The sequence below is a fragment of the Megascapheus bottae genome, chromosome 16 (assembly GCF_031878675.1).
Source record: "Megascapheus bottae isolate mThoBot1 chromosome 16, mThoBot2.hap1, whole genome shotgun sequence".
NCBI classification, from domain to species: domain Eukaryota; kingdom Metazoa; phylum Chordata; class Mammalia; order Rodentia; family Geomyidae; genus Megascapheus; species Megascapheus bottae.
Genome location: NC_143524.1, coordinates 43,532,998 through 43,546,836, shown reverse-complemented (window position 1 = coordinate 43,546,836; position 13,839 = coordinate 43,532,998). Strand labels below are relative to the sequence as shown.

Genomic DNA, 13,839 nt, shown 5'->3' with positions numbered 1-13,839 from the left:
GCCTGAAATAGACCAGCTCTCAGGGTGGGCAGGTCAGGAGACCTGTCTCAACCCTAGCACCCATAGGTGTTCAGTCAGTGTTCAATCATGAACGGCAGTGACAGCCACTGCTGTCATAGGGTAGACAGCTGCTCCCACGGGTGGTGAGCTCATCCCTGAAGGGGACAGGCAGGGAGGTTGCAGAGCCCTAGCAAGCAGATCCCAGTGTCTTCTGGGTCTCCTGTGACTCTTTATCTACTGCCGAGTTGTCTAGGCCTCCTGTGCATAGATCCTAGGTTTCAGATGAGCCTGTCTTGCTCCTGGCTGTTCAGTTGAGGGCTCTGAGGTGCTGAGGCCTAGACTGTACTAGTCTAGAGAATGCTCTGGCAGAAGTCCAGAATGCCTTGGCACTACCTGGTGTCTGGGTAGCAGGAGAGGGCACCTCTGAGGGGTGTGAAGGGAAATAGCTGAGTGGACAGAGGGCCGGGTTCCTAGCTGGGGAGCTTAGCTGGATAGGCTGTGTTGTTGGGTAATAGTTCTCCTCTGGCCATCTTTCCTACCAGGCATATGTGCCTCCCCTGGCTGAGGACCTGCTGGCCCTGGATTTTGAGCGGCTTGGGCGTCTACCTTACAAAGCCGGCCTGAGTCTCCAGCGGACTCAGGAGGGCTGGTTTGCTTTGAGTGGTTCTGAGCTCCATGCAGTCTTCCCAGAAGGGCCCTGCGAAGAACCATTGCAGCTCCGGAGATTGCAGGAGCTTTGTATGTGTCCCCAGACTCCAAGGGACCCTATCCAGGCCTTGTCCCCCCACAGCCCCTGCCTAGAAATTTGAATTCTATTCCTGCCTGGCTGAAAGGAGCTATCCTGCCCTCTTATATCCTCTCTGCCCTTGGGTTCGCTCTGATTGGAGGGTGGATCCCCTGGGGAAGTTCAGAGACTTTCAGTAGGGAGCAGGCTGGATATCATGAACAAGACCTGGGCCTCACCTTGACTGACTCCTCCACAGCTGTCCAAGGGGACAACGAGAGCCAGGTGCTGGTGCTGGTAGAGCGAAGGAGGTGAGCTACAGCCTTTCTAACTGTCTCTGAGAAGCCTGGGGCAGCTGACACACGCAAGGAGAGAGGGGACATGGTGAGGGGTGGGGGAGGACAGAGACAGAGGTGGGACAATAACTGTTTTTGGCCCAGGACACTGTATATCCAGGGGGAACGGCGACTGGACTTCATAGGCTGGTTGGGGGCTATCCAGAAAGCAGCAGCCAGCTTGGGGGACACGCTGTCGGAACAGCAGCTGGGGGATTCAGACATTCCCGTGATTGTGTACCGCTGTGTGGACTACATCACTCAATGCGGTGAGCCCCCACCCCTAGGGCTCACACCACGCTTCTCACATAGTCTCGTGCTCAGGATCCTTCTGAAAGTATCTGCCTGGCTCCTCCCCAGGCCTCACCTCTGAGGGCATCTACCGCAAGTGTGGGCAGACATCCAAGACACAGCGGCTGCTGGAGAGCCTGCGACAGGATGCTCGTTCTGTGCACCTCAAGGAGGGCGAGCAGCACGTGGACGATGTCTCCTCTGCGCTCAAACGCTTCCTGCGTGACCTGCCGGACGGACTCTTCACTCGTGCCCAGCGCTTAGCCTGGCTGGAGGCCTCAGGTGGCTCCTGCAGCCCATGGCCAGCCTTGTCTGTGCTACCTCAAGACTGCCACCCAGGCCCCTGTCATGCTTTTGGAGCAGGCATACCCCTGCCACTTCTGCCTCTTCCCCTTGTCCTCTTCTTCCTCCATAATCTTTGCTGAGCACATGGCCTGCTGTGATTTGAAGGGCCCAGTGAATGAGGCTGCCTAGCATGAGAGGCAGAGCTGCTTGGAGTGTGGGGCAAGGAGGCGTGATGGGTTTCTGATCTGGTCTATATCCCCTTCCCCAGAGATTGAGGATGAGGAGGAGAAGGTATCCAGGTACCAAGAGCTCCTGGTACATCTGCCCCCTGTCAACCGCGCCACTGTGAAGGCCCTTATCAGCCACCTGTATTGGTGAGAAGCCATTCCAATGTGAGATCCTCACGGGGATGGGGTGGAGAAGACTTCTCCCATCTTGGCTGACTGCCCTCCCCTGGGGATCAGATAGGTCTTAGGACTGAGCAACGTCTGTGAATGGCCCTATTCATGGCCATCTTTCAACTTCTTGCCAGGGTACTTTGACCTAGCTACTCAGCCTGCTCCTTACCAGGACCAAAGACATAGATAGCCCCTTCTCCCCTTTGCTAGGGGTCCAGTCTGACCAGGACCTTCCTTAGCTTCCCTCTTGTCACTTATCAGACATTGGGAAGATGGCTTGGGGAAGCTCTGGGCTGGATTCCTTACAGCCTCTCCCCTCTCCAGTGTCCAGTGCTTCTCAGAAACGAACCAGATGACCACGCACAACCTGGCCATTGTGTTCGGCCCCACGCTCTTCCAGACAGATGGACAGGACTACAAGGCTGGCCGGGTGGTGGAAGACCTCATTAGTCACTATGTGGTGGTGTTCAGTGTGCGTGCCAGCCAGTAGGCAGGGGAGGGCATGGCTGTGTCTCTCAGATGGCAGTGACCATCTCTGTCCCTGCCCCTAACCCTGTCTCAGGTGGATGAAGAGGAGCTGAGGAAGCAGCGGGAGGAGGTCACTGCCATTGTGAAGATGCGAGTGGCTGGCACTGCCAGCGGGACTCAGGTGGAGGCTGAGGCTCAGGAGGGTCTTGGGCTGGCTGCCTTCACTTGCCTATAGATCTCTAGCTGAGCCCTGTCTCCCTACAGCATGCTGGTGACTTCATCTGCACAGTGTACCTGGAGGAGAAGAAGGCAGAGACTGAGCAGCACGTCAAGGTCAGGGCCAGGGACCCAGAAGCCAAGGGGCTTGTAGAGTCAAGCCGGGTCAGTGGCAGGCCTAGGTAGTCAGAGCAGCCAGGCTTCCATCCCAAGGACAGCTCAATTTGGGACCATATATGGCCATTGCTGGGCCTGTCTTCTCCTGACCATCAGAACCCTCTGCATCACAGAACTCAAGAAGGAACTGGGAGGGGTGGTTCTGGGTCCCAACTCACATAGCAAGTTTGTGGCAGAGCAGGGGCCAGGATGGGGACAGGTTGAACTTCTCTTTGGTCTCCACAGATACCTGCATCCATGACAGCAGAAGAGCTTACCCTGGAGATCCTGGACCGCCGAAATGTGGGCATCAGGGAGAAGGACTACTGGACTTGTTTTGAGGTCAACGAGAAGGAGGAAGCAGGTACATAGCCACCAGGACTGCTGCAGGATGGAGGGCAGCCTGTCTTGCCTAGACTACAGTCCCAGTCTGTCCTTCCCTCCCCTGCATTGCGAGGACCTGGATGGTGAAGAGGCTTAGATAACACCTGTTGCTGCCACACTGATGAAACTGGTCTCTGATGGTGGTGGCAGGGAGCTGGCAGGGGTTGTGGTGCTATGTGATGTGTAGTGTGGTTGTTGGACAGACAGGCAAGGGGATAGGTGGTCCAGTGTGATAGTGCTTTCCCAGGTTTCAGTGAGTGGTGTTACCTGCAGAGATGATGATACTGAATTTGACAATGGGATTGAAGGTAACACTGTTCTTGGTGCTAAAGGGGTTGGTAAGTGATGATTTGCAAGCAGGGTAGCGGTGGTGTCAGGACGCTGGAAGTAGTTCCAGTGTAGAGATCTTGTGGTGGTGAAGGGGGATAATGGGAATGATAAAGGTCTTTTATTGTGAAGAGTAGTCCTGACATCAGTGGAGGTGAAAGGCAATCTTAGGATCTGTGGACATTTTCGTGTACCACTGGCTGAGGAGTCAGACGTACTGTCCTTGTCCTTATGGGATTCAGTCTGGTAAGGGATGGAGATATTAATCATCCTATAATGACACTGAGAAATGGGCAACTATAGCCATATGAGCTAACACCGACCCAGGCCTGCCATGGAGATGAGGAGGCTCCTATAACACTGAGGTCGGTGCGAAGCCACCTGGTAGGCAAGAGAAGGGACAGCCCATCCTGTAGGCCCCGTTGGAGGGTCTAGTTATGAGACTAAGCCAGACAGGGTAGGGCAGTGGAGAAGGAAAGAGGAGTAGAGGGATCAGGGAGTGTTTCTGGCAGGAGCAGCCTGGTCAGGGGCAGCATCCCTGATGGGGGACCCATGGGAAATGCTCGTGGATGTGGCCTAGGCCCCATGTGCCAGTCCAGATGCTTAGTCCTGGGAAAGGTGGTCATGATGGTGATGTGTTGTGGTGCTAGGGGGCATTAGGATGAACAACAAATGTGTAGACAACATGTGCCCATGTACTGACCCGGGGTGGTGTTGGGCCGTACGGGCTCAGTGAGAGTGGGTATGGCTTCTCCCCAGAGCGACCCCTGCATTTTTCGGAGAAGGTGCTGCCCATCCTGCATGGGCTGGGCACAGAAAGCCACTTGGTGGTGAAGAAGCACCAGTCCATGGAGGCTATACTGCTGTACCTAGGTAGGTGACCCCCACAGGGGGCGGGGGTACCATGAGGGGACACCTGAGGTACAGGACTCCAGATGGAGAGGTCTCCAGGGAGACTGGGGTAGGATGGAGCACTTGTTCTCATCTAGAGAACTAGTCTCCAAGCATCTGGGTCCACTGGAGGGGGAATGGTGCAGCCCGTGCCCACTGCAGTCCTCCCCCAGCCAGCCGTGTGGGCGACACCAAGCATGGCATGATGAAGTTCCGTGAGGACCGCAGCCTCCTGGGTCTGGGGCTGCCCTCGGGCGGCTTCCATGATCGCTACTTCATCCTCAACAGTAGCTGCTTGAGGCTCTACAAGGAAGTCCGGGTAAGTGAGGTGGCATGGTGGTGGGGAAGAGGTGTGGACTCCCAGAGATCTTCCTGCTGAGGTACTGGTGGCCATTCCAGTATGCCCTGTCCCCCTTGTAAGTCTTGGAATCAAGATGTCATCGAGTCACACCCCCCACGTTGTTTACCTGTGCCTGTGATTTGTCACATCACTCACAAGAACACGTTCCATGGTGATAGATGTGGCAGCTTGCTTGGCCGCTTCCCAGGACAAAGCCCTCCCAGTCCATCTCCATACCCTCTTTCCACGTGCTGGGTTCTCCCACACAGACTCCTCAGCATCCTCCATCTTCTGCGTATATATGCCCCATGCCCCCCACACCACTGCACGCACCATTCCTGGCTCCAGCCCTGGGCTGATGCCTTCCATAACCCTGATCCTCTATCAAACAGAGCCAGAGGCCGTGGAGCGGGGCCCCTGAGACCGTGAGTAGCTGTGGGTTGACCGCCAGCTGCTTTCCCTTACACCATTTGGGGCTAAGCAAGCTGGGTGGGAGCGTGGGAACATAGCCAGGGCTCCCGGCTTTCTCCAGGCATAGTTCCCTGCCCTCTTGCCAGCAGGTACTGGCCCTTACCCTGAGTGTTACCCTTCTGCCTTAACTCCAACCCAAACTCCTTTCTGCAGTTCCAAATCAGTATGATGCTAGAACTTTCCACTGGACTCAGGGAAGAAGTTAGGAAGCCAGTAACAGAAACCTCAGGGTTTGAGTTGGGCTCTATCATTCATTCCCAGCAGAGCTGCTCTGTTTCTGCCTTAGAATCACAGGGCCCTCCGATTGTTCCTGTCATTGCCTGACCCTAAAGGGCCACGTGAATGAGAGGAGCTGAGGGACATTATCTGAGGTAGGAGTGTCTGCTCAGCCGCCCTGACTCCCCAGTGAGTACTTGTGTCTTGGAGATGGCCCTCATGCAGATTCAACTGTGAATCTGCCTTTCATGATGGCTCTGTGCCTCCAGCCATGCTTGAGGGCTATGAACCACAGATGCTCTGCAGGGACAGGTAGCAGAGGACGTTGTCACAAACCCAGTCCGACCTAAGCTTCCATAGCTGTCCCCTCAGTCTTCAGATGCTTTCTGCCCCTTGTGTCTCCTGCCTGGACAGGCCTGTTCATCATGGAGGAAGCAGTACAGATGGCACAGGACCCTCGCCTTCTTCCCTTGTTATACCTCTTCTCGTGCAGCTTGGGCTCCAGGAAAATACCCCTGCTTCTCTCCCTTCTCTCTGTTCTCTCCCTTTTGCATCTGCCTGCCACTCCATCCAGCCCAGCGTGGCTCTGGGATATTACATTAGCTCCCTGCTTTGCCAGCCCCATGCAGAAGAGGGTTAGGGTGGCTGAGGCTTATGGAAAGGGGAGAAAGTAGAGAGTTAGAAAAAGGGCACAGAGTTGATGTTTAACCAGGCTCTGTGCCTGGCTCTTTATGTACTTAATCCACACGTCTGTGCTGGGGAGAGGATGTTACCCTCTGCATAGATGAGAAAACAGGCTTTGAGCAACTTGCTCAAGGCCAAGTCACTGACTAGAGTGAACCCAGTTTTGTTAGCATCAGAATTTTGTGTTCCTGGAGGTTTAGAAGCTCTCCTCACCCCAGTGGCAGCTGTGCCTCTGGCCTGGCAGAACCTTCAGCATGTGTGGCTTGCCATTAAAGTGTTGGTAATTCTGGCATTTGTTGGTTTATGGGGCCACAGGACAGATTATTTGAAATTAGGGCAACTCCAGGCAAGCCAGGCTATGGTTTTTGGTCTTGATTCTTGGCCCAGCTGGGACTGGCATTCACTGTTTTACCCATAGACCTCTGCCTTCTACCCCGACTCACTTTATTCCTAGTTCCTTTTCCCTCCCACTCAACCTGACTTCTTCCAGCCCCACAGCTGGTTTTCTTCCTCAGCATCATTTCTTCCACACCTGCAGCCTTGCATCACCTACGTCCTTCCACTATCAATTGTTTCCACCGCCTGCTTAATCTCCAGCACAGCAGTTCTTAGCCTCCATCCCCACCCGTGTCTCCCCGCGCTCCAGGCCCTGCCTGTGCTTGAATGTGGGAACGTGGGCGGCTGTCTTCTTCACTGTGTTCTCTACACCTTGCTTCTCCTGTACCCATATTTGCATCTCAGTGCCTTCCTCCCGCCTGCAGCTGTTCATTTCACACCTGCAGCCCTGCAGGTTCCAGTCTTCTTGGGCACATGGTAATTGTTATGCCAGGTACTCCTCCATCAGATCCTCTCATAACTCCCCCACCTAAACCCATTCCCTGTGGTAGCTCACAATTTCCGTCCCCAGGCAGCCTGTCCCTGGCCATCCTGAGTCCTCTCTGCTCCTGTTGGGGAGCTGTGCCTGGGGTTAGCTGGGAGCCATGGGGGGAACAAGGTGGAGGTTAGTTGAGTCTTGGATCCCTAGTTTCAGTGGTAAGGGGATCCTTCTCCCTTGCCACCCACCCTGGTGGCCTGCTGGCTCGAGGAGGGTGCCTGGTAAGGAGAAGGCTCCAAACACATGGCTCCCCGAGCAGGAGGAAGGCTCCTTAGCTTGACCTCCAGCCTTCCTCTTCCTTGGGATCACTGCTCTCATCCCTCCGCCTCCAGCCTGCTCATTCCAAGACCAGACTCATGTGCAGAGGTGGGGGCCAGGCAAGCACAGCAGTGATACGATCCCCCTCCTGTACATGAGTCTCTTGCTTCCTGTCCTAGACCATTGGGAAGTTCTTCCTCTGGTCTACTGAACAGCCATTCGGCTTCAGCTTGAGTCATTAGCCTCTGATGAAACCAAAGAGCTAATGATGACTGATCTCTCTGTTCACACGGTCAACCCTATGGCTTCTATGGGGCTGAGGAGGGGTAAAGAACCAGTGACTGAGACAAACGTGGACACAGCAGCCCATGGAGATACTCAAATGGCACTGGCAGTTCCAGTGGTGCAGGATTATACCCAGCGTTCTCCCTCCAGGCACCATCTGATTTGGACCAATGCTGCCAGTTTGAAGGGCAGCAGGGTTGGGCTGGGGTTTGTCATCCTGGTTGTCCAAGCTGAGACCTCTTTGCAGGGACTAAGGGTTGACTGTGTGATGCTGCTTCAGGGAGAGGTGGGGACAAGGGGCAGGGGGTGGTCACGCTGGACTGTGAGCAGGGAGGGCTTTGTCAGGAATAGGAGTCCCTGCTGGGGAACAGAGGGGCTGGGAGCACAGTGCCTCTGTATTCACCTGACCAACAGAGATGCCCTCATCTCCCCTTCCTCCCCCTAGAGTCACCGGCCAGAGAAGGAATGGCCCGTTAAGAGTCTGAAAGTCTACCTGGGTGTGAAGAAGAAACTTCGACCACCTACCTGGTGAGCCTGGACTTTGGGGATAGGCCACCTCCAAGGACCTCTAGGCCCCACAGCTAAAGGGACAGCAGTCAGGGCCTTGAACTTGTTATGGGGTCAGTGTAATGACTCAGAAGTTGTAGTCCCCCTTAGCAGCAGAAATAGAACTTTGCAGATGTTGCCATATGCTTCCTGAATCTTAGGCTCTGGAAATGAGACCAGACCCAAGCCTTGTTATATAACAAGCTTTCCAAAGAACTCAGATACTCACTTGTGCCTGGGAATTGCTGGTCTTGGTTAGAATTCTGTCAGTTTCTCCAGGGCCTTTCTATGCTTCAGGTCCCTGCCTATAAGCTGGAGGACAATAATAGGCCACCTCTTTCCAAGGATGATCATATACTTTAGAAAGTTGAAAGGTGACCCATGCTGTTCTTGCTGTTAGGGAGTCACTAGACATCTCCTGGCTGTGCCAAGCTAAAGGCAAGCCTAGGTGGGTGGGAGTCAGTAGTTTCTGTCTGTTTTGCTTTATGGTGCCTCTTATGTGTAGGCAAGGACTCTGTCACTGAACACCATCCCTAGAACAGGCCTGGGTGGAGATGGGGAGCTGAGGCAGGAAGAGGCAGTGAGAATGTGTGCTCCACTTGTGAGAAGGCCCTGATTCTGCCCGTCTTAAGCCCGGGCTTTTTCCTGAGAAAAAGCGTGACCCATTCCCTCCACCCCTCCTCTGCAGCTGGGGCTTCACAGTGGTGCATGAGACAGAGAAACATGAGAAGCAGCAGTGGTGAGCACGGGCCCCATTCAAGACTCGGGATGAGGTGGGATGGCAGCCTCCATTGGGGCTCTCCTCACTGCCCAGCTTTGTGCCCTGCTGGCAACTCTGGGTGGGTAGATGGGCAGTGTTCCCCCTTTAGCTCTTTGCCATGTCCAGATCTGTGCCCTCCCTGCAGGTACCTGTGCTGTGACACACAGATGGAGCTCCGGGAGTGGTTTGCCACCTTCTTCTTTGTGCAGGTATCAGGTTCGGCGGGAGAGGGGTGCAGGGGTAGGGAGGGGTGGGGTGGAGTCCCCGAGATTCCACTGTGGAAAATGGGGACCTTTGTTTCTCAGAATTCCGACCAGCCACTGCTTCAAGGAGATTCCAAGTTTCTTTTCGTTCATTTGTGTATTTATAAGACCTTTATAGTCCCATTGTAGTCCAGCCTAGAGCCAGGCATGCTAGGGAGCCAGAGCCCTGCTGTAGGGGCACAGCCACTGGAGAACACTAGGTGCTGTATCCCAACACCATCAGTGCTGGGGTGATGGAGGGAACCCCAGGGGCCTGGTGGGCTTGATGACATGGGAAGGGAGGGGACTACAGTAAGGAGAGAGTGTCACCAGCCTTGGCTTCGGCATGGGGTATGTTCCCTAGAAGCTCCGTGGCTCCCAGGCAGAGGCAACAGTGTCTCCAAAGCCTGGAGATAGTGGAGAGCGAGAAGTGCAGCTTGTCCAGTGAGTATAAAGGGAGGAGGGCTCTGGAAAAGGAATTGGGAACAGAATCTAACAAGAGCCTTGAACGCCATGCTAAGCAGACAGTGGGAGAGTCCCAGAGGAGAGTCCCGGTGGAGAGAGAGTGGTAAGGCAGGATTGAGCCCGGTAAGACTCTGGCAGGAACAGTGTCCAAGAGCAGGGATTGAAGGGCAGGTCCCACGTTGAGAGGCCAGTAAAGCTGGTAGCTGCTAAAGTCTAAGCAGAAGCAAACTGTGGTCAGACCCTAAGCCAGAGCAGAATCAGAGGTTGCTTTGACTTAAAACAGAAGTTAGAACAAAAAATGTTTACATGAAAGCTCAGAATTGTTTAGGAAGACAAAGAAAAGAAGGGGCCCTGAACTGAGTTCTTTCCTGTAGCTCTCTTTTGCTCCCAAGCTTCCCAGTAGTCAAGGTGTAAATGGGAATTCTGTAAAGAGGAATTCTGTACTTCTTGGTTCCTTGCAAGAGGAGATGCAGACCAGTTCGTCTTGAAGAAATGATTTTTCAGAGCTGCATTCCTGGAAAGCTTTGTGATGTGGAGATGGAAGCCTTGAGTAGCTTAATTGGCTGGGTTCTGCGGGGCATGCAGTCACCCTCTGCTAACAGCTGCTTCTCAGATCACTGAAGATCAAAGCTGAGGGTGTCGCCTCAGATCATAGCCCGAGGCTTCTTCTGAGAATGATGGGTGGATCTGGACCTGAGTGTCCCAGTGAAAGAGATGTGGCCCAGGTTCTAGCACCATCTTTTCCCCTGTTCCCCAGCACGATGGCCTGGTGTGGCCCTCAGAGCCCTCACGCGTGTCCCGGGCAGTGCCTGAGGTCCGGCTGGGCAGCGTATCACTGATCCCCCTGCGTGGCAGTGAAAATGAAATGCGCCGGAGTGTGGCAGCCTTCACCTCAGATCCTCTTTCTGTGAGTGGCTCATCTTCCCCAAGGGCAGGGCTGGGACCTGGCTGGACACCGCTTTTATCCCACTACTCATTCTGAGTGCCCTTCTGCCCCTCCTCTCGGAAGGTTCACGGAGCCACCCACTTCCCCCCCCCAGCCCCCTCCACCTTGTCTAGCCCTGGAGACCCTGGCTACTGAGGCTTCCACAGCCACTGCATTGCTGGCTGGCCCTTCTGCCCCTCACCAAGGACTTACGTCATCTGCGCTTCTGTGCTCCTTACAGCTCTTCCGCCATGTCTGAGCACATGAGCCAGCATGGCTCTGGGATGCTGCCGCTGTCATCAGGAAGTTCAGACACACTTGTGTCCTGCACGCCTGGCATAAGCCAGCAGGGGCTACATGAGGAAGCCATACCCCCACATCATGCATCCTGACGGCAGACTGTGGCTTCCTGGTTCGAGGGGTAGGGGGCAGCAGGATCTGCCCTGGGAGGAGCGCCACCTGGCTCTCCAGGTGAGCAAGCCTTGCTCACGCAGGGCTACCTGCCCTGAGTTCGTAAGTTGGGAGATGTCTGAGGAGAAGCCAGAGCTCCAGAGGGCACCATCCAGGAGAGGCTCCAGGGCCCTGCTGGAAGTGAGCCTGGCCCCTTGCCCCAAACTCCCAAGCAGCCCAAAGTGAGTGCTCTGAAGGAGCGAACACTCAGCCAAATGTGGAGGGAGCTCCTGGAAAGCTTCTACAGGGCTGAGAGCTGGACCTTGTGTACTTTAGCTGCCCTTCCAATTTGAACTGGCTAGGAGGGCCCAGGCCACCTGATGCCCCTACCCCACTTTGGGGGCTTTTGATAATATAAATACATCTGTGTATTTTACCCTATGGTGCCGAGGCCTGTGGTTGTTTGTCCTGGGGTCTGTGAGAGCACCAGAGATGAGCACTAGGGCCCTGAAGCTGGATATCTGGATCCTGCTCTCACCAGGCCTGAGCTGTTCTGGTATAATCTCCTTTGCCAAGCAGAGCCCCATCCTGGCTCTGTTTCCTGCACCTGTTGAGCCACTCTTCAGCCCAGCTAACGAATGGATGCCTGATCAGGCTAGGGCAGACTCCAGCTGGTCTGAGTCCCCACAGCCTCTGTTACACTCTGAGCTAGGGCTGAGTGCACACCAACCACACAACTCAATCTGTGCTGGACACACCAGGCCACTGATCACCGGAGCTTCTGTGACTTATGCCTTTCCAGCAGGCGCCCACCTTGCATAGGTTACTCCCTCATTAGGACTTCCTGACTCTTGGTCCTCCAAGCAAACAGGCTTTGACCACGGGGAGGTAACAAGCTGTTCAGAGGCAACCTTCCCTGGGAAAGTCTTAGACATGACATTGCTGCCTCCCCTAGAGTCTCATTATCACCTGCTTCTGGGGGCCCACAAGCAGATGTGCTGATTTTTAGTCCCAGCTTCTGCCAATGGCTGGGCAGGACATTGGGTGGATGGATCACATGACCTCTGACTCCGGTGATCGACTCAGCGGATGAGCCCGAAGTGGGTATCAGTCTTTGAGGACCTGGACTTGGCTCCAGGTTGTGTTGAGAACCAGGACTCCAGCCTGTTTCACAGACAATATCCTGCCCTGGGTGGACTACTCCAAGCCAGACGGATGAATCTAATATCTGTTCTTCCTCCAGGCAGGGAAGGGCTGATGGGCTCTGCTGTTCCAAGGCTCAGGCTGGAATTCTTCCCTGCTTTTGACATTGCATTGGCTACCTGTCCCTGAGACCCAGAGAGTAGGTGAAACTAGAGGTGCCCCCCTGCTAGGCTGCTGCAGGTACCTCATTGTCCCACTAGGGGGCAGCCACGGATCACTCCTTACTGTTTGGAACTGAGTCTGGAGAGCCTCAGTGTGGTAGTCCCAGCTCAAGCTTTGTTCTGCTAAGGGATGGAACTGGACCAGACAGCACAGTGCAGGAATGAATGGGCTTCTAGGCTGTAGGACCTGAAAGAAGAAGGAACATCTCGTCACCATGTGTCTACTGCAAGTCAGTGCCTGTGCTCCATGTCCTGCCTGCTGTTGGCCCAAGAGGGAAGTCAGGCCCAGAGAAGGGAGATGACTTTCCCAAGACCACACAACTCTCCTGGGAGAGTTCCACTTCCATTCCCCAATGCTGGAGGGGTCTCCTTCCCTCCTCACTTCCCCTCCTGATTCCTACACTGTTTCCCTTCTCCCAAGTAGAGTGAGTGGGTGCTCCCTGAGGAAGGGGTAGGCATTGGCAGGAGTCAGCTTTCTCCAGAGTGCTTGCCATGGAGGGGAGTGGCATCCCAGCAGGAACTTTCAGAGCTCAACTGTGAGCTCAATTAGGATTGGGGCAGGAGGCTCTACTGGTCCTTGTCATAGGGTTCTTACAACCTTGAGTGGCTTGAGCATGTATTTGAGGTTGCTGCAGATGATGAGTTCAGAGCTAACAGGAAGAGCTTCCTGGGGAAGTATGTTGTGTGGGGGGGTGGGTGGTGGATGATGTTGGGGAAGGAGGGCAGGACTTTGAGGGCCAACCCAAATCCAGGCCTCTGCCCCCAAAGATCCACAGGGAGCTTGGGAGAGGAGGTTGTGGCAAGGCAAGTGAGAGCCTTGCAGATGGTAGGAGAGAGGCTGGAAAAGCAGGGCGCCACTGGGCTCCCAGGAAGAGGATGTCTTCCTCTTTCTTCTGGCTCAGAATTCTTTCTCTGTAGTCTCTCAGTGAAGCCTGATGTTTTACCTTAGGGATATGACATTATCTCCTTTGTCAAGCAGAGCCCCATCCTGGCCCTGCTCCCTCCACCTGTTGTGCTACCTGCACCTCCTGGATGCAAGGGAAATTCCCCTCAGGGGGAAGAGGAAGGGAAGATGGAGGCTATTTCCCATTCTCCTTTCCCTTGAGCCCAGGGATTGGAAGGGGCCTGGAGCTGAGTTGTTCTTCCTTGGCCTGTGACTCTGGTGGCTCCAAAGTTCTCTCCCCATAGGCACGCAGTCTTGGAAAACAAACAAACAAAAAACCCATGAGTATGGACACATTCCCATTTTTAAGCCGTGTGGCATTGGAAGAGTTACTTAGGTCTCTGATCCTTGGTGTTCACATGTGTGCTTTAGGTTTATTAATGGTACAGCCTGTGTGAATTCTGAGAAGGATTAAATGAGCTGATATGAAGCATCCAGAACTGTCTTTGCTAAATATGTCTGGAGAGACACCATGGCATCAGAGACATTGGTAGGCCCAATCTGTTTCATTCGAGAAGGCCTTGCTGAATACTCCTGTGTGCAGAGGTTCCAGGGAGGGACACCTGGAAAAGGGATGACAGGAACATGGTCAGGGCCCTGT

At 54.5% G+C, this 13,839-nt stretch overlaps 1 protein-coding gene across 1 annotated transcript in view; it reads left to right on the top strand.

The window, feature by feature from the left end:
- Arap1 (ArfGAP with RhoGAP domain, ankyrin repeat and PH domain 1) overlaps positions 1-11,372 on the top strand; it is a 43,869-nt gene extending 32,497 nt beyond the window's left edge. Inside the window, exons 18-34 of the mRNA XM_090348375.1 lie at positions 543-738; positions 984-1,035; positions 1,165-1,328; positions 1,420-1,632; positions 1,904-2,009; positions 2,358-2,505; positions 2,596-2,682; positions 2,766-2,834; positions 3,120-3,237; positions 4,344-4,457; positions 4,649-4,794; positions 5,208-5,240; positions 8,049-8,131; positions 8,838-8,888; positions 9,055-9,118; positions 10,374-10,523; positions 10,783-11,372. Of these exons, the coding sequence (XP_090204501.1) occupies positions 543-738; positions 984-1,035; positions 1,165-1,328; positions 1,420-1,632; positions 1,904-2,009; positions 2,358-2,505; positions 2,596-2,682; positions 2,766-2,834; positions 3,120-3,237; positions 4,344-4,457; positions 4,649-4,794; positions 5,208-5,240; positions 8,049-8,131; positions 8,838-8,888; positions 9,055-9,118; positions 10,374-10,523; positions 10,783-10,800 (1,812 nt within the window). The 3' untranslated portion in view covers positions 10,801-11,372. The remainder of the gene's footprint in view (positions 1-542; positions 739-983; positions 1,036-1,164; positions 1,329-1,419; positions 1,633-1,903; positions 2,010-2,357; positions 2,506-2,595; positions 2,683-2,765; positions 2,835-3,119; positions 3,238-4,343; positions 4,458-4,648; positions 4,795-5,207; positions 5,241-8,048; positions 8,132-8,837; positions 8,889-9,054; positions 9,119-10,373; positions 10,524-10,782) is intronic.
- Positions 11,373-13,839: the final 2,467 nt, after the last annotated feature.